Source organism: Diabrotica virgifera, chromosome 10 (assembly GCF_917563875.1).
Source record: "Diabrotica virgifera virgifera chromosome 10, PGI_DIABVI_V3a".
Classification (NCBI taxonomy): Eukaryota; Metazoa; Arthropoda; class Insecta; order Coleoptera; family Chrysomelidae; genus Diabrotica; species Diabrotica virgifera.
In genome coordinates, this window is record NC_065452.1 from 150,359,028 (window position 1) to 150,382,919 (window position 23,892).

A 23,892-nucleotide genomic window follows, 5' to 3' on the forward strand; every position below is an offset into this window, starting at 1 on the left:
AATGTTTATTTAAAAAAATTCCTGACGCCGTGGTGTTAATCGATTTTAATTCTGCAAAATTGCAAATGAAAGGTACAGTACATTTCAATAAGCAAAAAAAAATCAACTTGCTATCTGCTTTATTTTCAGTCCTGTAACATTTTGAAAAAATGAATTTTTTTTGCGAAAGCTGGATTACGAAATTTATTTTGCAAAATCTATTGAACCGATCTTAGTTAAATTTACCGTACTATTTTACTGTATCAGTAAGTTTTTCTGGGTGAAACATGAAGGTCCTAAGTGTAGCACAAATCGTTTAAAAACGTAAAATGCGAATACTTGTTTTTGTATGTTTTTTTCGCAATCATTGCTATTTTGTAACAAGGGTGACTATTTTTTAAATTTTCAACCAATTCTATACTGTAGGAAATTTATATACGCAACTTTTATGTCAATACAACTTTTCTCGGAAATGAATACTTTTAAAGTTAGAATCAAAAAACGAAGAAAAAAATCGAATTTTTCCTTAATTTTTTGACAATTTGATTATTTAAACAATGTTCCGCACCTTTTTGAGAGGGAGGATAACTCAAATATTATTATTTGATTTATTTTCAAGCAATTTCTGCAAAAAAATTTGAGTCACCTCTTAACGTCCAAATGTACTAATATTTTTACAGATGCGCCCTGGTCTATTACGTCTCTTCCCAAGCATATGTAGCTTTGCAAAATTTCCCTAATGATATAATACTATATTATGCGAGAATTATTAAGTAAAGCTTAATACCCCATTTTCCTTTGTTAATTTATAACGCTCTACTGGACGATTTGTTTGGAAATCGGTGACAAATAAACAAAAATTAGCCTTCTAGGATCGGGAGTATTATCAAACCTATCGAACATCACTGTAGATATAAAAAACAGTCACTCGGAAAAATACAAGTATTTTTATAGATTGCTGAAATCCGTAAAACCACGACAAACTTTCTGTGCTCAATTAAGGAATTCGGGGAAGAAGGAATTTACGCCTATAAGGGTGGATCTGAAACAAATAATACGTTGTTTAATTTAGCTAATTTATGTAAACTAGCTAATACGCTAAAATTTCTTCTATCAAAGGTAAATTTAAAATTTTATATAAAAAAATGAGCCAAACAATATTCCAACATAGTGGAACAAGCAGGATTTCAACCGAACCGCAGCTACAAAGACTAAGTCCTAGCTAACTATGTAGAAACGGGCGTTCAACAAACAACTAAAGCAACTAAACATATCTACTGTTTCATTGGTTTATCAGCAGCGTACGATACCGTGTGGAGATAAGGGATAATATATAAATTAATGCATCTATGCTATGCAACAAATGTTTCCAAATGAAACTGAAAAATGAACTCCAGCTAGGATCAGTGCTGGGCCCCCTACTCTTTAGTCTTAATATAGCAGACATGCCCGAAACCAGATCAAAGAAATTCGGATACGAAGGCGACTGGGCGCTTGCTAAGAGCGATACAGCGATACAGAATTGAAGACTTCTTCTTCTTCTTCGTCTAGAACATAAGCCTCTTCAAGTCTTCCTTTCCATTGTTTTTGGTTGTACGCTACTTGAAGTCAATTTTACCCGGCAGTCCGTTACAGATCATCTGTCAATCTCATAGGAGGTCTGCCTCTGGGTCTTTTGTGTTGGTATGGTCTCCAGGTTGGAATTGTTCTGTTCCATTTATTAAGATCGCTCCTAGCTACATGTCGAGCGTATTCCCATTTCAATTTTAATGATTTTTGTACCACATCGGTGACTTTGGTTTTCTGTCTTATCCATGTGTTTGTTTTCCTATGCTTAAGTGATATGCCAAGCATTGCTCTTTTCATCGCATGTTGAGTGACTCTGACTGAGTATGTTCATATTCTTTTTTGCGATTGTCCATGTTTGTGCCTCATATGTTAATATCGGAATAATGCATGCATCAAAAACTTTAGATCTAAGATGTAGTTGAATTTGCTGATTTCTGAGTAGTTTAGTTTGCCGAATGCTGCCCATGCTAAATTTCTTCTTCTTTTTATTTCTTCCGTTTGAATTTCCCTATTTAGTATTCTTTTTTGTCCTAAGTATATAAATATTCTTCAACTTTTTCTATAACTTCGTCGTTTAGTATTGTCACGGTTTCTTCGGAGTGCATGACTTTTGTTTTGTTTAAATTCATTTTCAGTCCTATTTTAGAAGATTCGGTGTGTAGTTCTGAAAGCATGGTTCATGGTTTGCAATTCTTGTAGGTCAGTGGCTATCAGGATTATGTCATCCGCAAATCGTAGATTACTGAGGTATCGTCCATTGATGTTCATTCCCTTATATTTCCAATTTAGGTTCTTAAAAACGTCCTCTAAAATTAAGGTGAACAGTTTGGGTGATTAGAGTGTCTCCCTGTTTGACTCCCCTCTTTAATGGTACAGGGTTCGTATATTCATTTTCATTTAGGTAGTATGTAGCTGTAGCTTGGTTCATAGTTTCTTTTATTAAGTTAATATATCTGCTGTCTATTATACAATTTTGCATTGCGTTTATTACGGCCGTGTGTTCTATAGTGTCGAAAGCTTTTTCGTAGTCTACAAATTCTATACAAACTGGAAACTTGTATTCGTTACATTTTTCTATTAATACTTTTATGGTTAACAGGCGATCGGAAGTTGAATAGCCTTTCCTAAAACCTGCCTGTTCATATGGTTGGTATTCAACTAATTTCCTTGTTAGTCGGCTAGTTATGACTTTGGTGAGTATTTTAAACAGGTCTGGCAGTAGACTGATGGGCCTATAGTTCGATTATCACTTTTGTATAATAAGATTACTTTAGAGTTGTTCCAGCTCTTAGGGACTTTGCCCTGGTGAAAACAAAGAATTGGAGACTATTGAGCAAATATTTACAAACGACCTACACACCAAACACCCAAAATATATAAGTATGGCACTCGATAGAACGCTAAGCTTTAAAAAACATTTTACAAAGACGACTGTAAAACTTAGAACACGAAATAATTTTCTGTAAAAAATTGTAAAGAAATCCTTTGTAAAAGGTATAATTTTTTTTTTATTAAAAATCCCTTAAAAGGGCTACATCACAACAAAAAGTTTTCGATTTTTATAAAAAATCATCATCAGTGTTCGATAAACTGGATGCTAGCTGAGCCACAAAAGAAAAATATTTGGGTAAAAACCCTTTACATAAAATATAGATGCCTTAAAAGTGCATACTTCAGTAAAAAGGCCTGTGATGGTCACATGACAAACAGGATAATGCCCTAAGGTAAGGTATACAGGTTTCCCAACACGTGGGATCCAAACTGAGTTGATCACATTTCAATGACTTAATGGCAACTCAAGTTGTCATTTGCCATTAAGTTGCCATTGAGTTGCCATTAAGTCATTGAAATGTGATCAACTCAATTTGGATCCCACGTGTTGGGAAACCTGTATACCTTACCTTAGGGCATTATCCTGTTTGCCATGTGACCATCACAGGCCTTTTTACTGAAGTATGCACTTTTAAGGCATCTATATTTTATGTAAAGGGTTTTTACCCAAATATTTTTCTTTTGTGGCTCAGCTAGCATCCAGTTTATCGAACACTGATGATGATTTTTTATAAAAATCGAAAACGTTTTGTTGTGATGTAGCCCTTTTAAGGGATTTTTAATAAAAAAAATTTTATACCTTTTACAAAGGATTTCTTTCCAATTTTGTGATTGATGGTATACAGCCAACTACAGGAAAACCTTTTTCTTTTCCTTGTGGATTTCTGTAAAAAGTTAGGCGGTACCACATGGGGTTCCTTAGTGATTACACTTAGATCAACAGCCCTCCAGCACTGAGACGTATCCCATTGCGGAGTACTACGAACCGGTGTGGCACAACAGCTCGCACCCTAAACGTCCCAAGTAGCACCATAAAAACATTTTAGGTTTATTTAAGGTTTAAAAAGGTTTTATTGTAGTAAATAAGAAAATAATGATTTTGTGGTGGTGTAAGCCCACTCACACGCCCGCCGTGAATAATTCAATAAAATTGTATTTTGACCAGGAAAGTTTTGGGGTAGTTGTATTTTGGGCTGTTGAATCCGAATATGAGGTTTGCGGACAAAATTTCGTGCCGGAACATTGAAAAAATCACGAAAAAATCGTAAAATTTCTGCTTTTTCTCGCTTTTTTGCTTAAATCTCGAAAACTATTAACTTTCAGTAAAATCTGTTAACAAAAATAAAAGTATTAAAATTCTCTACAAATATCAGTATTTACTTTTTTTTTCAGATGAACCGTTTGGTCTAAAATGCAAATTGAAAATTACCAATTTCAATTTTTTGCCAACTCGGTAAAACCCACTTTTTACATTCCAAAACTTTATTTTTTATTAGAATGCTGTCATTTCAAGACATTTGATAAATGTCTTCTAGTTTTCTGCACAAATAAAAAATGTTAGGTCATATGGTATGTCTCTTGTGACAGCTTCCATGAATCCATTCCATCCTAAGAGGCCGAGAATGTCTCTGCTTTTCCCTTAGGGCCACAGAAGATCAGGCACAGATGGAGTCACAGTTTCAGTTGGTGTGAAAATTTCCTTCGGATCTGTTATCTTGATTTCTGATAAACCTTGAGGTTTTGTCCTTTTAAAATGAATTAATTGAACAGATCTATGACTTCCATAAACCTCAGGCGCGGGTTTTGGTTTTAACCGAGGAATGAATTGGTTGAGAGCTACTGCATGTTTTGGTGCAATACAAGAAATGCCACCTGACGTGAAAAGTGTGGTATCCGTCGATTGTATGTACGTTAAAATCCAGCGTTATCGTACACCTGCTGTGTAAAGCACGCTAGGTCAATTTTCTGCGGATCGCCTGCGAATGCTGACATTTCCAGGCGAACAGCTTCTTTATAGGATGAACAAAACCCCAAAGAGGAAACTACATCAACCTATTTTCTTGAGCCGTACTTTTTGTAGAGAAAACGACCAACCCTGCAAGGAATGGTGAGACGAATTATCTGGACCTTACTGCCGCTACAAGACTTTTAGTAAGCGCGTTGCTTGTCTGAAAGTGTCAGCAATCGCAGGCGATCCGCAAAAAATTGACCAGTCGTGCTTTACACAACACGTGTACGATAACACTGATTTTCACGTATATACAAGCGACGGATACCACACTTTTCACGTCATGGGTGGCATTTCTTGTATTGCACCAAAACATAAGCTCCTAACCAATCCATTCCTCGGTTAAAATCTAAACCCTCACCTGATAATCCGGTCAACTTAGACATTAAAGTAGTTGGCAAATAACAAAAATTGCCGGAGAGCCAAATTTTGGTGGAGAACTAGAGTTTAGCATAACAAATAAAGTTTTAAACGTCCCCATCGATCCCATGTGTACAACAAAAGTTATTCGGGGTCAAAGGTCAAAATTTGAGATTTATTGGTTATTTCTCGAAAACGGTAAGTTGTATCAAAAAAAAACATCAAACCAAAGTTGTAGATCTTAACATTCTCTACAAAAATAGTCCTTACAATTCTTTTCCTATGTAAGAGTTACCATTCCTGAGATATCGCGATTTTAAAAGTTACTTTATACATTATATGCACATATAAGCCAAGTATATGCATAATGTGGCACTTAAGACAATTATAAATGCCTATTTGTGTCTCTTTTATATAATATATTATACTATTCTGAAAATATTTCTTCAAAAGATAATCAGTCCCAAACTGAATTTCCTCTATCCACGTGGCCTTGAAAACAATTTGGCTATACCATTGTTTAAAAAAGAACAGATTGTCTATTGTACACAATGGCTACAGTATTGTCCGTAGGTTTTGTTCATATTATCTGTTTCTTTTAGTGCTAAAGGTTCAGTTCAAGTGGATATACGTGCTTATCACAAGCGTCTATCATTTAGCAGACATTACGGGCTTACAGTGACAGTGGTATTTGACGGCTACAGTGACTCGACAAAGAATATTAAAGCTGCAGGACAACGTCGTCGAACTACAAAAACATCATCGGGTTCCGAGATTACCTTTGATGAAAATATAACAGTTTTAGCGTATCAACAACAATTTTTCACTAACATTAATAATAAATCTCGTTTCAGTTCCATGTTAACTGACAAATTAATAGCTGCGAATATTAAAGTGAAACAAGCTAAAAATGACGCAGATGTCCTTATAATTGAGACAGCAATTGAAAAATTTAAGGCAACAAACACAACAATTGTAGTTGGTGAAGATGTTGATTTGTTAGTACTGCTTACTACTAGGACTCCAGTAGATAAAGTTATTTATTTTCTGAAACCTGGAAAGGCTCAACAGCGAACAGAGATATATTCTTCGAAAAGTTTATCGGCTTATCCCAAATGCCAAAAGTACATTTTATTTTTACATGCGATAACCGGCTGCGACACTACGTCAGCAATGTACAGAAGGGGCAAAACGTCAGTACTTAAATTATTCGAAAAAAAAAAGATTTGACTGACTGCTGTAAAGTTTTTACAGAACTTGATTCCACACCGCAAACAATAATTACGGAAGGAATTCGCTTTCTTCTTGCGGTTTATGGAGCTCCAAAAAAAATTAGTTGTCTTGATAAATACTGATACTTAACTTTTGTAAAAAATACGCGAAACAAGAAACAAGTACAACTATCATGTCTTCCTCCAACATCAGCAGCTGCTTTTCAACATTTGTATCGAGTATATTATCAAGTTCAAACATGGCTAGACAATGAACTGAATCCAGAAAACTGGGGTTGGAAATTAATAGGTAATACTCTGGAACCGATTAAAACCTTACTCCCACCTGCTCCAGAAAAACTCCTTAACACCATTTTTTGCAATTGCAAAAAAGGTTGTAGTGCCAAATGTGGATGTAAAAAAGTCGGGTTGCTGTGTTCTCTAGCGTGTACCACGTTTAGTACAACAGAGGAAGACTCCTGTGATTTTAATGAAGAGACCAATGACTCCGTCACATTTGAACAATTTTTGAACATCCAGCAAGAGGAAGAGGAAGAAGATGAAATCGAAGAAGACTTGACTGTTGAAGTAGACTTTCAAGAATATGAATCTGATTAAAGTATCTAAAGAAATCAAAACAATAGTTAACCTAATAATCAATAGCAATATCAATAATCAATATCAATAATAAGGTAATATCTAGAACTTGACCGGTATTGTTTCCTTAAATTATCCTAAAATTGTCAAAACAGTTAGTGGAGTAGGCCTACAGGGGAAACCAAGGTAAAAAAAACGCACCGACTACACTATCTCACAGGTGTGCATATCATGTATAATGTGACTTTTAGAATCGCGATATCTCAGGAAAGGCAACTCTTAGGAAAAAAATAGTAAGGACTATTTTTGTAGAGAATTTTAAAATCTACAACTTTGGTTTTAGGTTCTTTTTTGATAAAACTTACCATTTTCGAAAAAAATCCAAAAAATCTCAAATTTTGACCTTTGACCCTGAATAACTTTTGTCGCAGACATGGGATCGATGGGGACTTTTAATACTTTATTTGTTATGGTATACCCTAGCTCTCCACCAAAGTTTGGCTCTCCGGCAATTTTTGTTATTTCAAATGTCTATATAGACCGGGTTATGAGGTTTATCGAAGTCAGAGAGCTATTCAACTAATACATTTTGAAAGGGCAAAACCTCAAGGTTTATCAGAAATCAAGATCCGAAGGAAATGTTCACACCAACTGAAACTATGACTCTATCTGTGCCTGATCTTCTGTGGCTCTAAGGGAAAAGCAGATACATTCTCGGTATTTTAGGATATAATGGTTTCATGGAAGCTGTAACAAGAGACATATCATATTCATATTATGAACTAACATTTTTTATTATTTGTACAGAAAACTAGGAGAAATTTATCAAATGACAGCATTCTAATAAAAAATAAAGTTTTGGAATGCAAAAAGTGAGTTTTGCCAAGACCGTTAAAAGTGGCCAATTTTCAACTTACCTACACTTTAGTTAGACCAAACACCCGTGTTGAGCTGCCCCCCCCCCCACTTGCAAAAAATAAAAAACAAATAGCCCTGATTTATGAGCTATTTATGAGATCTCATATTCCGCAAACTAAAAATTTTGAGCTCGTTCCACTGAGTAGGAATTTGATACTGTAGTGGGGGGGGGGGGGGGCTGAGTCAGCCCCCCACTACTTAAAAATAGGAATATTGAATTGGTTTTTGCGGCAGAATTACGAGCTATTTATGAGCTCTTGAAATTATATAGTTTCGATTTTTGAGCTCATCCCCTTCACCCCCAAACAACCCTTTAATTGATTTAACTTAAGAGAAAAATGCTGAGAAAACTTAAAATATATCGTATTGCGGATATAATTCCTATAGCGTATATACTCTAAGAATAAACTATTAAATCACGTGCATTTCGATTATTGAGCTACAACCCCTTCGCAAGAAAACCACCCTATCTTCCCGGCTTAAGAGAAAGTTGTACTTAAAATGCATTAAATTAATTATTTGGCGTCTACATATCATTTAATAATTTATAAGCTTCCAAATTACGCGCATTTAAATCAGTAAATTGCAATTTATTTTGTATAGTGCAGTCACTGAAAGTAAAAATCAACGATTACCTTCAATTTCGATGAACCTTCATCGATTTTCACGAAAATTGGTCAGTGGTTAGATTATACCTCAAGAAACAAAGGTGACATGGTACCACCTTGCGCCTTTACCCTGAGGGTGGAAATTCGCCCCTTCTCGGGGATGAAAATTATTTTATAAAAAATAACTGCACAAATCTATAAAAGAACAAATTATAAGCAAAATTTATTATATAAAGTTATTAAAATAAGTCAATTCTTTTTAAGTTATTAAAGATAAAAATTTTTAATTATTCGTGAAAAAAATGCATGTTTTGAAGCGGTTTTTCGTAAATCACTGAAAAACTGTAAGTTTTTACAAAAAAGTTAATAGTAGTTTTACTCGTATAGCTTATATTCTAAGAATAAACTCTTAAATCACGCGCCTTTCGATTATTGAGCTACAACCCCTTCGCAAGAAAACCATCCCATATTCCCGGCTTAAGAGAGAGTTGTACTTAAAATAATTTATATTAATTATTTGGCGACTAGATATCGTTTAATAATTTATGAGCTCGCAAAATATACTCATCTCAATGATTGAATTGCCATTTTCTTTCTATAGTGCAGTCACTGAGGGTAAAAATCAACTATGACCTTCGATTTCGGTAAATCTCCATTCATTTTCACGAAAATTGGTGAGCGGATTTTGATGCTATCAATTTTTCTGGAGCTCATTTTTGATAGGTATTTCTAAGTACTTTGACAAGTATTTAGTACCTCAGTGTTATAAAATGTATTTCTTTCGCGTTATTTAAGATTAAATCCTTAGATTTAAACAGTCGCAGAAAAAAATATACATTTAATTACCAATTACTTACTTTAAATTAACATTAAAGGGTTTTTCAAGTAAGCAATTTATTACATTTTTTTATTTGCTTCAATTTTAGTGATGAACACTTTTTTGTAAAAACTTACAGTTTTTGAGTTATTTATGAAAAATCGCTTTAAAGCATGCATTTTCTTTCACACAAATTAAAATATTTGATCTTTAATACCTCAAAAAGTATTGATTTATTTTAATCACATTATATAACAAATTTTGCTTACAATTTGTCCCTTTCTCGATTTGTGGGGTTATTTTTAATAAAGTAATTTTCACCCCCGAGAAGGGGTGACATACACCCCAGGTTAAAACCCTAAGTTGTTATTGTAAATTCGTGAAAATGAATGGAGATTTACCGAAATCGAAGGTTTACCTCATAAATTATTAAACGATATGTAGTCGCCAAATAATTAATTTAAATTATTTTAAGTACAACTCTATCTTAAGCCGGGAATATGGGATGGTTTTCTTGCAAAGGGGTTGTAGCTCTATAATCGAAAGGCGCGTGATTTAAGAGTTTATTCTTAGAATATAAGCTATACGAATTAAACTACTATTAACTTTTTTGTAAAATCTTACAGTTTTTCAGTGATTTACGAAAAACCGCTTCATAACATGCATTTTTTTCACGAATAATTAAAATCTTTGATCTTTAATAACTTAAAAAGTATTGACTTATTTTATTAACTTTATATAATAAATTTTGCTTTTAATTTGTTCTTTTATTGATTTGTGCAGTTATTTTTAATAAAATAATTTTCACCCCCGAGAAGGGGCGGTATCCACCCTCAGGGTAAAGCCGCAAGGTGGTACCATGTCACCTTTGTTTCTTGACGTATCCTCTAACAACTGGCCAATTTTCGTGAAAATCGATGAAGGTTCACCGACATTGAAGGTAATCGTTGATTTGTTGATTTTTACCTTCAGTGACTGCACTATACAAAATAAATTGCAATTTACTGATCTAAATGCGCGTAATTTGGAAGCTTATAAATTATTCAATGATATGTAGTCGCCAAATAATTAGTTTAATGCATTTTAAGTACAACTTTCTCTTAAGCCGGGAAGATAGGGTGGTTTTCTTTCAAAGGGGTTGTAGCTCAATAATCGAAATGCACGTGATTTAATAGTTTATTGTTAAGAGTATATAAGCTATAGGAATTATATCCGCAATACGATATATTTTAAGTTTCCTCAGCATTTTCTCTTAAGTTAAATCAATTAAAGGGTTGTTTGGGGGTGAAGGGGATGAGCTCAAAAATCGAAACTATATAATTTCAAGAGCTCATAAATAGCTCAGCTGCTCATAAATAGCTCAGGGGGGGCTGACTCAGCCCCCCCACTACAGTATCAAATTCCTGCTCAGTGGAACGAGCTCAAAATTTTTAGTTTGCGGAATATGAGAGCTCATAAATAGCTCATAAATCAGGGCTATTTGTTTTTTGATTTTTGCAAGTGGGGGGGGGGGGCAGCTCAACACGGGTAGACCGAACGGTTCGTCTGAAAAAAAAAGTAAATAGTGATATTTGTAGAGAATTTTAAGTACTTTAATTTCTGTTAACAGACCATTTACTAAAAGTTAATAGTTTTCGAGATTTGAGCAAAAAAGCGGAAAAAATCAGAAATTTTTCGCTTTTTTCGCGATTTTTTTCATGTTCCGTCAAGAAATTTTGTCCGCAAACCTTATATTCGGATTCAGCAGCCCAGAATCCATATATAATGAAAGAAATCAGAACTACCCTAAAACTTTCCCACTAGGGAGCTCGTAGAGTACAAATTGACTGAATTAGAACATGACCTTGTCAGGTAGTATAGAAAAATTAACGCCGATACTGTGCTCCGCTACGTACCTTCCTCCCAGGTTGGTATCACCGGCAGAGACATAAGTAAGTAGGCTGCGTTCAAGAAACAACACTATATACTCTGCAAGAATTCTAATTGAAAGAAACTTCAAGATAAGCTAGCGTTGGCGAGAAGAAGGGGATAAGAAGTCTGTCATTCAGAATATGCCATGTCTCACGCAAGGTGTACATTGGGACACATGCGACGCAAGCCACGCAGGGCAGCAAAAATAACTAATGGGACGAAATTCATGGGCTGGGTCGGCTAAGCGCATATTGTCACACTTCATTCAGTAGTTGTGCTGTTTACGTTTGCAGTCGTAAAAAATTTATTGCTAGATTTAAGTTAGGAGTCAGATTTGGATGCAGATTGGGAAACAGAAGTTTTTCTTTCCGACGTCTCAAAAACAAAATCATATTGGAAAAGTAATTACATGAAAAAAAGAATAAGTCATAGTTAATATTCAATTTGGCATCTAAATTCTTGGAGTCAATAAATATCAGAACGTTTCTATCCTTTTCTGCCATTTTCTTGCCAAAGTCAATAAACCATTAACCATTAACAAATAAAATTTATAACTGCAACGAAGTTGGCAACAATAGAAATTTTTAGACAGATGAAAAAGTACCTTGTTGACCTGTTGTATATTTCGGAGAAAAGGTTAGAATTGGTTGTCATAACAAAGTAATAAAGTATTAATTTATTAACTCAAAGAACTAATAATCTAGATATAATTTTAATTTTAAGAAATTATACATAAAAAATTATTCATTTACTTGAAAAATATCGGCATATTCCTATAATCGGTATTCTTTTAAGAGGCTTCGACTGCAAGTATTTAGTTTTAACTGTCAATTTAAAATAAAATATTTTTAACTAAACATTCCAGATGTCATCGTTTAGTTTGGATTTCATATAAGAGGGATCACTTGTGTCATATAGAAGTTCTTCTTGCATTTTTCCTATCGAGAAATCCCAGAAATCTTAAAAAATCCACGCACGCACTCGAAATAATCTGTGTCTCGAACACTGAGCGACGCAGTTTATTTTTGGGGAATTCGTGGCTTACGCTGCGCTGTGTCATGCGGGCGTGCAATGCTGGCCACACAATACAGAAACGTGGCGTGTGATGCCCTGCTTGGCTTACGTCTCATGTGTCTCAATGTGCGCCTTGCCTTACAAGCAAGCTAGAGCGTTTCGACCAACCAAGACGAATCTGGCCTATATTGATCAGAATAACAACAAACCGTGGTAGGTTCTCGAACCCACTTTTCTGGTGAGGAAAAATACCCTCACCAAAGTGCGATTCCGGTGCTGCAAGACAAACGGTTAAACATCTAGTGGAGGAATGCCCGATCAGACCCTACAGTGGCAATCCTAAATGCTTTTTTATAAAAATTAATTATTTTTGTTTACTGGTTGCAATGTATTGTCACATTTGTTTGTACTCAACACTCAACTACGATGTAGTCATACGCTAAATAAAATAAAAGCATAGCTATAATTCTAATTTGTCATAGTAGCGAACAATCAGTAATTTATACAATTATTGTAATTATTTTTAAATATTAGTATGTATTGAGTTTTGTCCTACTTTAGGCCATCAAATTATGCAAATGTTACTCAATCACATTCACATGCATTTAAATTAGATCATTACAATTTTATTTTGTGAAAATAAATGTACGGCTATAATGACGATAAATTATACAAATGTTACTCAATCACATTCACATGCATTTAAATTAGATCATTACAATTTTATTTTGTGAAAATAAATGTACGGCTATAATGACGATAAATTGCCTTCTGAATTGAGAATTACGTGAACAACCAAGTAATAATACTTATTTTTCTTAATATACTAACCACTTATTATTAACGCTAGATTATATTATCTAGAAAAAAAACAGGCTTTTGAATTGGCTCCCTATGCAGAAAATTTTTTAAGTCGACTGTGGCTCTGGTTTTGATATAGTATTTTTTTCATGGAAAAATCTCCTTTATTTAGACATCTTTAAAAGATTTTGGAGGAATCATTCCACGTGAAATGCTGACATCAACATTTTTTATTTGTTTACCAAATAAAGTAAATGCTAAAACATGTGGTGATTATCTAACGATCAGTCTAATGTCACATACCTTAAAAACCCTGCTAAAAATCATTCATAATCGAATACATGCTGAGCAGCTGGAGATGGATATTAGTGATTCCAAGTTTGGATTTCGAAAGAGAGTGAACACAAGAGAGGCACTATTTTCTTTTAATGTGCTGACACAAAGATACTTGAATGTTAACCGAGATCTTTATGTATGGCTTATAGACTACAACAAAGCATTCGAAAGGTAAAACATGACAGACTTATATAGAAGTACTCAAAAACAAGAATCTAGATATGAGGGATGTAAAATTGATATCAAATTTATACTCTAACTAACGATCAAATATAAAAATTGGAAGAGAAGTGTCAGAAGAAATGGAAATAAGAAGAGGGGTCAGGCAAGGTTGCATACTGTCGCCGTTATTGTTTACTGCTTATTCTGAAGAAATCATTCAATAAGCTTTGGTAAACGAGACAGTCGGCATAAAAATGAATGGAAGTTTAATTAATAACATTAGGTATGCCGACGATACAGTCATAATAGCCGACAACGTGGAAGAATAATGAACAAAATATTAAGATATAGTGGAAAATACGGACTCTCTAGTAACATAAAAAAAACCAAATTTATGAACATTGGCAAGAACAACAATACAAACGAAATATTAATGGTAGGCGACCAGCAGATCGAATAAGTAAAAAAATATATATAATGTTCCTTGGTGCATCAAAACAAAAGTTGATTGTCTATAAATAGAGTTTATTATTAATTACGAAATTATATGCTAACAAATTATACAAACCTAAAAATAGAGAATCAACAATTAAAAGTTTATGCTTCCAAAAATCTAACAAATTATTTTATCTATCTGACAATAGCTAAACTAAAACAGAGTGACAAATAGCAAATTCATTGAATAAGTGCGTCACTTGGAAACAAGCTGCTGGCTGCGTTCCGTACCTAATGTAATACCAAACATTCACAAAGCTTACATATATATATATATATATATATATATATATATATATATATATATATATATATATATATATATATATATATATATATATAAACAGGGTGAGGCAGATAACTGGCCTATTAGAAATATCTCGAGAACTAAAGGCAACAGAATCATGAAATTTGGAATACAGGGGTTTTGAAGGATGATCTATTAAATAAAAATATTTTCATCTCTTTGCGACTTCCGGTTATATCGGAAGTTGCTTATAACTTCGTTTTTTTTAAATGGGACACCCTATATATTTTTACATTTTTGGATTCTCTTCGATGTCTTCTTTCTTAAAATATGAGGTTTTATAATGTTATATAGGGTATTTTAAAAGATAATTACGTTTTTTTATTAATTTCGTAGCAATATTCACACCCTGTAGAATTGTAGTAGTTTGACAACTAAAATTCTACTTACGTTCAAATGATTTTTAATATAGTCTACTATTGTTAAGAATCATTAGCATAGCTATATTTTCAATTTTAGTGTACATGGTTGGTTGAAACTCGGAATGAGTATTTTCTGAGTTTTCTTAAATGGAACACCCTGTATTTTAGTATTGTAATGAAATGATATTTTATGGTAATTTTTTATTTCTTAAGCATTCCCTATACCTAACTGCTTTAATTTGTGCTTAATTGTTAATCACACCAACAATCTTAACTACGTAGGTATTTTGATAGCTAAACCATTATTGGTAATTTTAAGAATCAGTCTGGATTAATATGTATTTATTTCTGAAAAATTATTTATAATTGAATATTTTCACGGCCAACCTAATAAAATTTTACGTATTTTTTGTTGCAATTTATGTTTAGCTTGAATCACCAATAACTCACAAATTAAAGCAGTTAGGTATAGGGAATACTTATAAAATAAAAGTACTATGAAATATCATTTCATTACAATACTAAAATACAGGGTGTTCCATTTAAGAAAACTCAGAAAATATTCATTCCGAGTTTCGACCAACCCTGTATACTAAAATTTCAAAATTAGCTATACTAATGATTCTTAACAATAATAGACTATATTAAAATCACTTGAACGCAAGCAGAGTTTTTAGTGTCAAACTATTACAATTCTACAGGGTGTGAATGTTGCTACGAAATTAATAAAAAAACGTAAATATCTTTTAAAATACCCTGTATAATATTACAAAATCTCATATTTTAAGAAAGAAGATATTGAGGAGAATCCAAAAATGTAAAAATATACAGGGTGTCCCATTTAAAAAAACGAAGTTATAAGCAACTTCCGGTATAACCGGAAGTTGCAAAGAGATGAAAATATTTTCATTTAATAGATTTTCCTTCAAAACCCCTGTATTCCAATTTTCATAATTATGTTGCCTTTAGTTCTCGAGATATTTCTAATAGGCCAGTTATCTGCCTCACCCTATATAAACATAAAGTTTTCAATCTAATAGCACATAAAACACCATCCAAAAATGTTACTCTACATCCTGCCAGATTTTTTTATTTTATATCATTTTGAATTATTTCTAGAAATTGTTTTACTGTCATTCGTGAAACATATCTTCGGCCAACATTTCGCAAAGACTTTCCTAGTTGGTTCTCCATACTCTGAATTAATCTTTGTTCCTGAGCAGGAGTTAAAACTCTTGGTCTTCCACTTTTGGGCAAATTAAGGCATGGTATACCATTTTCGCACACTTTAATTTTCTGGTAAATCGATAACACAGAAAATGTTGAGCACTAAAATTCTTACAATATCGCGTTTTGGTACATGTCCAATTAAACGATAAATACTTTGATGAATATTAAGCTTGATCGACATCTTAACGAACCGTATTTGCCAAAACTGACATTGTTTATATCGTTTCAGTTGTTTGCTAACTTTGGTTTCCAATGGCAACTTGATCCAATGCTTCCTACCAATAATACTTTTAAATCTAAAATTTTCCGAAAACTTTAGGGGCATGTACTGCGAGGCATAAGTTAAGGATATAGAAAAATTATGCTCATTTTCAAAGTTGTTTTTTTTGGGAACAGATTAACGGATTCAGCTATTTTCTTTTATTATTATAGATTTTTCTTTAGTATTTGCGCAGTTGTGCAAAGGTTTACTCAAACTTCTCTTTTGTACTTATACGGGGTGGAATGTGGAAGAAAAGAAGTGTTTCTCTTATGTTAAGTTTCAGACACCCTGTAGGGAGAACGAGGTACAAATGTGAGTATACGTCGGAATCATATTGTATTTTTATATTTTCTGAACATTTTGGCTTTTGAATGTCCGTGATATCTTTAGAAACGAAGAAAATATACGCTTTTGCAGTTTAACATGTCGCACACCTAGTTTAATAGTGCCACAAGTGCAAAACACAATATTCTCGAGAAATGAGCAAAACGTTCTGCAGTAAACGCGTTTTGCCCTGTAAATAATTTATTTTGAGAGTGACTGGCTTCAAAATTACAATTTAGGTAGTAAATTATACACTTATTGGCTGGATCTTATTACAATTTATTAAAAATAAAACGTTATTATTGTTTTGATAGTTATGGCGATATTGCATTGTGAAGAAAGTCATTTATAAAACAATACTTAGGAGATACGGCGGCAATATAATGAAAAAATCAATTGATTTTTGCAGTTGTGGCCGTATTGAATTATACCGGTTGTATTGTGGCAGTGATATTATCGCCACATCTCTCTTGATTTTTGCAGTTGTGGCTGTATTGAACGTATTGAATTACATCGGTTGTATTGTGGCAGTGTATATTATCGCCACATCTCCCAGTTATGGCCATATTGCATTTTCAAAACCTCCAAAAACCTTACAGTGAAATACCGAAGTAACTTACTTTATACTTATCCAAAACAATATTTTAGTTCAGGCTGTATTGCATTAGATGGGCCATTATATAGGCAATATTTTACAGCCTTAACCCAAAATTCGAATTTTTTGCAGTTGTGGCACAATTGAACTAGGTGTGCGATGTGTCTTAACCAAAACAAAAGTTTGAGACATCCTGTAGGGAGGAAAAGGTACAAAGGCGGGTATCCATCGATATTATGTTGTACTATCCGTTGCAAGATAATTCAGATGGAATTCTCCAGATTAAGAGACTGGGCCGATATCAAGCACAAAATGACTGTACTCCCTTAATGCTGTAACGAATAGTCAAACTTAGTCTTTCGTTACATTAGGTTCAATTTTATTAAATTAAATGAAATCAAAATTAAAATTAAATTCAAATTAAGATTAAGTCTGAAATATCTTGCAACGAATTATAGTCTCAAATCTTCTGAACATTTAACTTTTTTAATTTTTCATCTTTAACAAGATATCTGTAACAAGATATCTTTAACAACAAAGAAACAAATGGTTTTATTCTTTAATATGTGTTTTAACTGATGACATGCGATAAGTGAGGTGTTATCATACCACTAAGGTGAAATTATTTCCTAAATATAGTGCGAAAGAAACGGGGTGTCCAAAGAAAAAAATCTGTGTAATGTACCTCTAGCAATAGGGAACTTACACTAAAAAATTTTTTTGCATAAAATTGTTAATTTATGTTTTAAAATGTTATATTCAAAATATTACGTCTTAACAATGAATAGTGTACGTACAACATCTGATCAAAGTTCCGCGCCTAAAATTTCCGTTTCAAACAACTTCAAAAGCGAGAGCTGGGGTCTGACGTCATAGGCCACTCGTATCGTTTGCCCGTTCAGTGGGCTATTGCATTTAATGCAGTTTGCCCATAGATAAATAATATAGTTGAAATATCTTGTTTTACTCTGTGGCAAAAATGATTGTTTCTGTGACAGGCAAAATATTAACATTTTATCTCTGTTGACATGTATCAAAAAGTTCTTTTTTATGAAATTACTTTTGTCGTTTCTTGTGTTGAAGAACAAAGAAGAAACATGTAACTTAAAAATAAACGAAACTTTTAGTAATAAAAGTGAGAGTAACTAAAAAGTATTGGTGCTACTATAGTATGCAGTCTACAGTCGGGTTTCTACTAGCTTGCGGTCTACCGAGGGATGCGGTGTAAGTATAAGCTGAGATGATAAAGATATTAACTTGTAAAATTAAAATAATGATTCTTCTTATTTATGCGTATTATTAACTTTGTAAAGAAGGATTTTGTTGGCTATGTACACGTTCTATCGATACGTCTGCTAATCACCATAATATTTTCTCAGAAGGCTTTGAACACAATAATGAAAAGCTCCAGTAGGTACTAATAAACATTACAATAAAATATAATCTTTATTATAATGCAAATTACACCGTAATCTTTTCCAGGATATACGAAATCCTTCGATTAGAGGTAGGTAGATCAAATCCACGGGGTAAACCGTATACTATAATATAATGGTACCAAACTATTGTTATAAACGGTTTAAACATGCTTATTAATAACTCTTACTTATTTGCCTTGACACCTCGCATTTATCCAATAGAATAGCTTTCACTACTTTTTATAAAAGTTGCCACCATGAAAACATCAACGGTAGGTAAGTTGTCAGACTTACCCTCGTCCGTCATATTATGCGTTTTAAACTCTTTACAAAGTAGCACTCAACTTTATCAATTTCAGTTTAAAACTAAGCTGATTGGGGAACTAATTATTACAATATATAAGATGAACATAATACCTAGGAATTTTCCATTAAAGACGATTAAAATGTAATATACCCGTGATACCTACCCTAATCGCGTTGTTTCCGACAGATAGCCCCGTTGACCGTGGCCCGTGACGTCGGACCAATAGAAGGACGTTCAAGAGCCTCCTAAGGTATTTGAATTTTATAGCATTTTCAAAGCGTCGTAATTAGCGTACGGGTTAAAAATATTTGTTTTTCTCGCATGCAAGCGTTTTAAGATCATTTTACCTTATGTTTTTTAATATCATTTTAATATTTAAAAATTTATGCAAGTTCCCTATTTAAAGAGCCTCCACATAGACACCAAATCCGTACTTACTGTCAAGGAAATTCCACCCCAAAACATCATATAGCCTACATTAAACAATCTCGTCTCTCTTATTTGCGCTATGCATAGCGCTTACCTGGTCGACACACAAATCTTATAGGTATCGAGAAGAACTGTTTACGGTATGTGCCTTTCTGTTTTTAAAGCTTTGTTAACTGTTATTTTTGTTGGTCTAGACGGCCCAGTTGGCTGAGGCGCAGCCGATCGACAAGTTCAGTGGATTTGCGATCAAGGTTAGAGCCTCAGCCAGGTCATTTGAAATTAATAAAAGGCCAACGTCGTCGTAGTATAAAATTCAATAGAATCTACGACTTGGTCTGGAATAAACTGGCGTCTGATCGACCTATGGAGGAGTGGTACGACAAGGGATAAGGGCTTGCGTCTTGGTGATACTCCTCCATAGATCCCTAACCAAGGGCGTTGACTCCTAAGAACGGTGTATATACATAACTGTTATTTTTTATTGTTAATTTAGTTTTGTTTCAGTTAAAACACATGTTAAAGAGTAAAACCGCCTATTTTCTTTGTTTCTAAAGATATCACGGACATTCAAAAGCCAAAATGTTCACAAACCATAAGACTACAATATGATTCCGACGTATACTCATATTTGTACCTCGTTCTCCCTACAGGTTGTCTCAAACTTAACATAAGAAAAACACTTCTTTTCTTCCACGCATCCGGTATAAGTACAGAAGAGAAGTTTGAGTAAAACTTGGCACAACTGCGTAAATACTATAGAAAAATCTAAAATAATAAAAAAAATTGGCGGAATCCGTTAATCCGTTCACGAAAAAATCAACTTTGAAAATGAACATAATTTTTCTATATCCCTAACTTATGCCTCGCAGTGTACGTTATAAAATTCTTAAATGCATTTGATAATTTCCAGGCAAATTAAATTAAGGAGAGAAATAGAAGCAAAGATATGGAAAGTGCATCCTCGTGATGTTGTAACCACACACAATAAACCTCGCGCTAGTATCCTTTCGTCCAGTTCTTATAGGGTAAGTATAATTCCATCATAACTCAAAGAATATAATATAATTTAATTTTTTAATTTTTATATTAATGGCGAATTTTGTATCTGGGACTTTTCTCTTTTCTTTAAGAGACGTCGCTGCAGCGTCCTAATAGTGTATTTTAATTTATTTTTGAAATTTCACTTAAATATACAGTTTGGTTTCGTTTTGATTCAGAGATGTGCACGCAGCTCCACTGAGGACGCTGTAAGACAGAAACAGCTGTCTGGAGACTGTGTATCGCCTCTGAGTCGAAAGGAAATAAACTATCTTTTCACTTTTATCTTTACTCAGATTTTGAGTACTTTGAACTTTCTTTCGGACCTTTCTTCCTAGACGAATGAAAGCGGAATGTGACTGCATATTGTAGAGTCCTTTTCGCTTTCTTTATTCGTCGTCTCTTGTCTTATAAATTGTAAAAGTCAGAGATTAAGGATGTTACCAGAAAGGAGTTCCAATAAGAAAAGTTTCAGATTTAAATAATTATTTACTATTTTAATATTTATTTTAATGGTAAATTTTGTATCTCGGACTTTTCTCTTTTCTCTTTCTTTTACTATTTTTATTGGGAATAAGCCCCAATTTTACTTTAAAATAAGTTTATTTTGACCTTCCGATTTCCAGTTCGAAAAATTTCGGATTTTACATATATATTCGCACATATTATTTAATTTATTTATTATTTATATACGTTAGTTTATTGTTCTTCTTCAGGTGCCAACTCCGCTACGGACGTTGGCAATCATCATAGCTATTTTAATTTTTGAGGCACTAGCTCTAAATAGTTGTTTTGAGCTGCATCCAAACCATTCTCTCAGGTCCTTCAGCCATGAAATTCGTCTTTTGCCGATGCTTCTTCTGCCATCTATCTTTCTTTGCATTGTAAGTCGCAGGATGCCATACTTCTCGCCCCGCATCACATGTCCGAGATACTGTAGTTTTCTTTCTTTAATTGTAAGTTCAACTTCCTTCTCTTTACCTATTCTTCTCAGTAATTCATTGTTCGTAATTCTATCTACCCAGGAAACCCTCATAATTCTTCTATAGGTCCACATTTCAAAGGCGTTATGTCGTCTCATTGTCTCTACATTTAACGTCCATGATTCCACTCCATAGTATAGTACACTGTATACGTAACATTTTGTTAGGCGTACTTTCAGAGCTAATGTTAAATATTTGCTACATATGACCTTTTTCATTTTCATAAAATTAGAACGTGCTTTTTCGATTCTGACTTTGATTTCTGCAGTGTAGTCATTGTTTTCTGTTATAAGTGTTACTAGGCAAGTGTACTTTTTTACTCTTTCGATCTGCTGGCCCTCTACTATCTAGATTTCGTTAGTATTATGGTTGTTTTCACTAATTTTCATAAACTTCGTCTTTTTGATATTGAGAGAGAGTCCGTACTCCCTACTACACCTTACTATTTTACTCATGAGTCTTTGCAGGTCTTGTAAACTATCGGCTATTATTACTGTATCATCTGCATATCTGATGTTGTTAACTAAGACTTCATTTACTCTTATGCCGACTGTTTCATCTTCCAGAGTTTCTCGCATTACCTCTTCAGAATAAGCGTTAAATAATAGAGGTGGTAGTATGCAGCCTGGCCTGATTCCTCTCTTTATTTCCATTTCTTCAGATGTTTCTTTTTCAATTCTTACTATTGCTCGCTGATTGTAATAGAGGTGTGCTATTAGTTTTAAATCTCTTTGATCTAGGTTTTTAGTTTTTAGAATTTCCATGAGTCGATCATGTTTTACTTTATCAAACGTTATGTTAGTTTATTAAAAATTACCTATTCTAAATTTTTTTTCAGGAATACGATGGACTTAGCTTGCCTGGCGATAAACAAATCTTCACTAATGTTGCGCTGTATAAAGGTAGTCGTGTAGCTGTCAAAAACTTACGGGCAGAAAAAATCGAACTTATCCATACTCACCTGTACGAACTGAAAGTGATGAAGGACTTATCCCACGATAACTTAGTGAAGTTTTTCGGTGCATGTTTGGACATACCAAATTTTATACTGAATGAATATTGTGCAAGAGGAAGTTTGCAGGACATTTTAGAAAATGAAGAAGTTCAGCTGGACTGGACATTTAGAATCTCGTTAATAATGGACTTGGTGAGGGGTATGCACTATCTACATCGAAGTCCTATTAAATACCATGGTTCCTTGAAGTCTACCAATTGCTTAGTAGACAGCAGATTTGTACTGAAAATTGCTGATTTTGGTTTGTGCTTTCTCAGGGAATACGCCAATGAAGATGTTATTGACAAGACTAACCATTCTTTCTGGCAAAGTAAGTTTAATTCTAACTATTTTAATTTTAACTGTCCTATTTAATGGGAATAAACCACACATTTAATTAAAATACGGAATATTTGACGGTTCGATGTCCAGATCAGAAATTATTTTGTTCGTTGGAAATATACACACAACCAAACTATGGAATCATCTGATATTTCTTATTAATTCAAGCGAATTTAAAAAAACCAACATACGAAGTCAAATAATATTTATTGTTTTAAGGCAATTTATTCTCCAATACACACATATTAAAGCAAACAATAAGCTCTTGAAATAAAAAGGAATGTGTGTGTACTTTGTACGCACGTAAGAAGTTATACTTCTACTACAAATTATGTGATTTTTAAGACAATACCAAAAATTAAAAAAAAATAAAAGAATAAAACGCACACAAACACCATTGAAAAATGCCACAAAGAAAAAATGATTTCTGAACGATAATAATTGTTGGCAAAAAATTTAAATACGCATTTTCTGAAAAAAAAAAATTATATAACAAATATACTTACAATCATAAAATGCATAAAAAAATAAAAACTTGCATCGGGAATCGAACCAGTGAATTTCGGGACGCTTTGATTCGTAATCGAAGCCTAGACTCACTCGTCGAACTCCACATTATTTGTCATGTGGAAAAATAGGGTAACTGAACGTTTTACTGTTCGACAGTTGTTTTGAATATAATTAAATTATGTAGTTTAAATTTTGTGGAAGAAAATATTAAAATATAACAAAACAGTAAGAAAACAATATATTAGATGAAGATTGGTAGAACTTTTGTTGGTAATCAAATTAAGTATGTAAATCAAAGCATTACATACCTACTAGATAAATAAATCTACGCCAAAAAATCATAATTTAAAAATAAAAATCGGACCTAATTTGGGATTTCTCTCTAAAATCCCCATTCTTGAGAAAATAAATGTACAGTAGAGCGTCGATTATCCGAACGTCGATCAACCGAACGACCGCTTATTCGAACTATCGACTCCCGCGTCCCGCACTCGAATACCGAGCAAGCGTTAGTAATTGACGCTTAAAATATCTTCAATTTTCTTCAATATTGTATCCAAAAATAAATATGTTGTTGCAAAGACTGCACTTTTTTGTTTAGTTGCTAGTTGTCATTATCAAGATATAAATAAATATGTAGGTATATAAATATGGCTTTTATTCAGTTGTGGAT

At 33.4% G+C, this 23,892-nt stretch overlaps 1 protein-coding gene across 1 annotated transcript in view; it reads left to right on the forward strand.

Moving 5' to 3' along the window:
* The window catches only part of LOC114332482 (atrial natriuretic peptide receptor 1), a 660,741-nt gene that overhangs the window by 126,743 nt on the left and 510,106 nt on the right, over positions 1–23,892 (forward strand). Inside the window, exons 9-10 of the mRNA XM_050663631.1 lie at positions 20,263–20,377; positions 22,212–22,698. Of these exons, the coding sequence (XP_050519588.1) occupies positions 20,263–20,377; positions 22,212–22,698 (602 nt within the window). The remainder of the gene's footprint in view (positions 1–20,262; positions 20,378–22,211; positions 22,699–23,892) is intronic.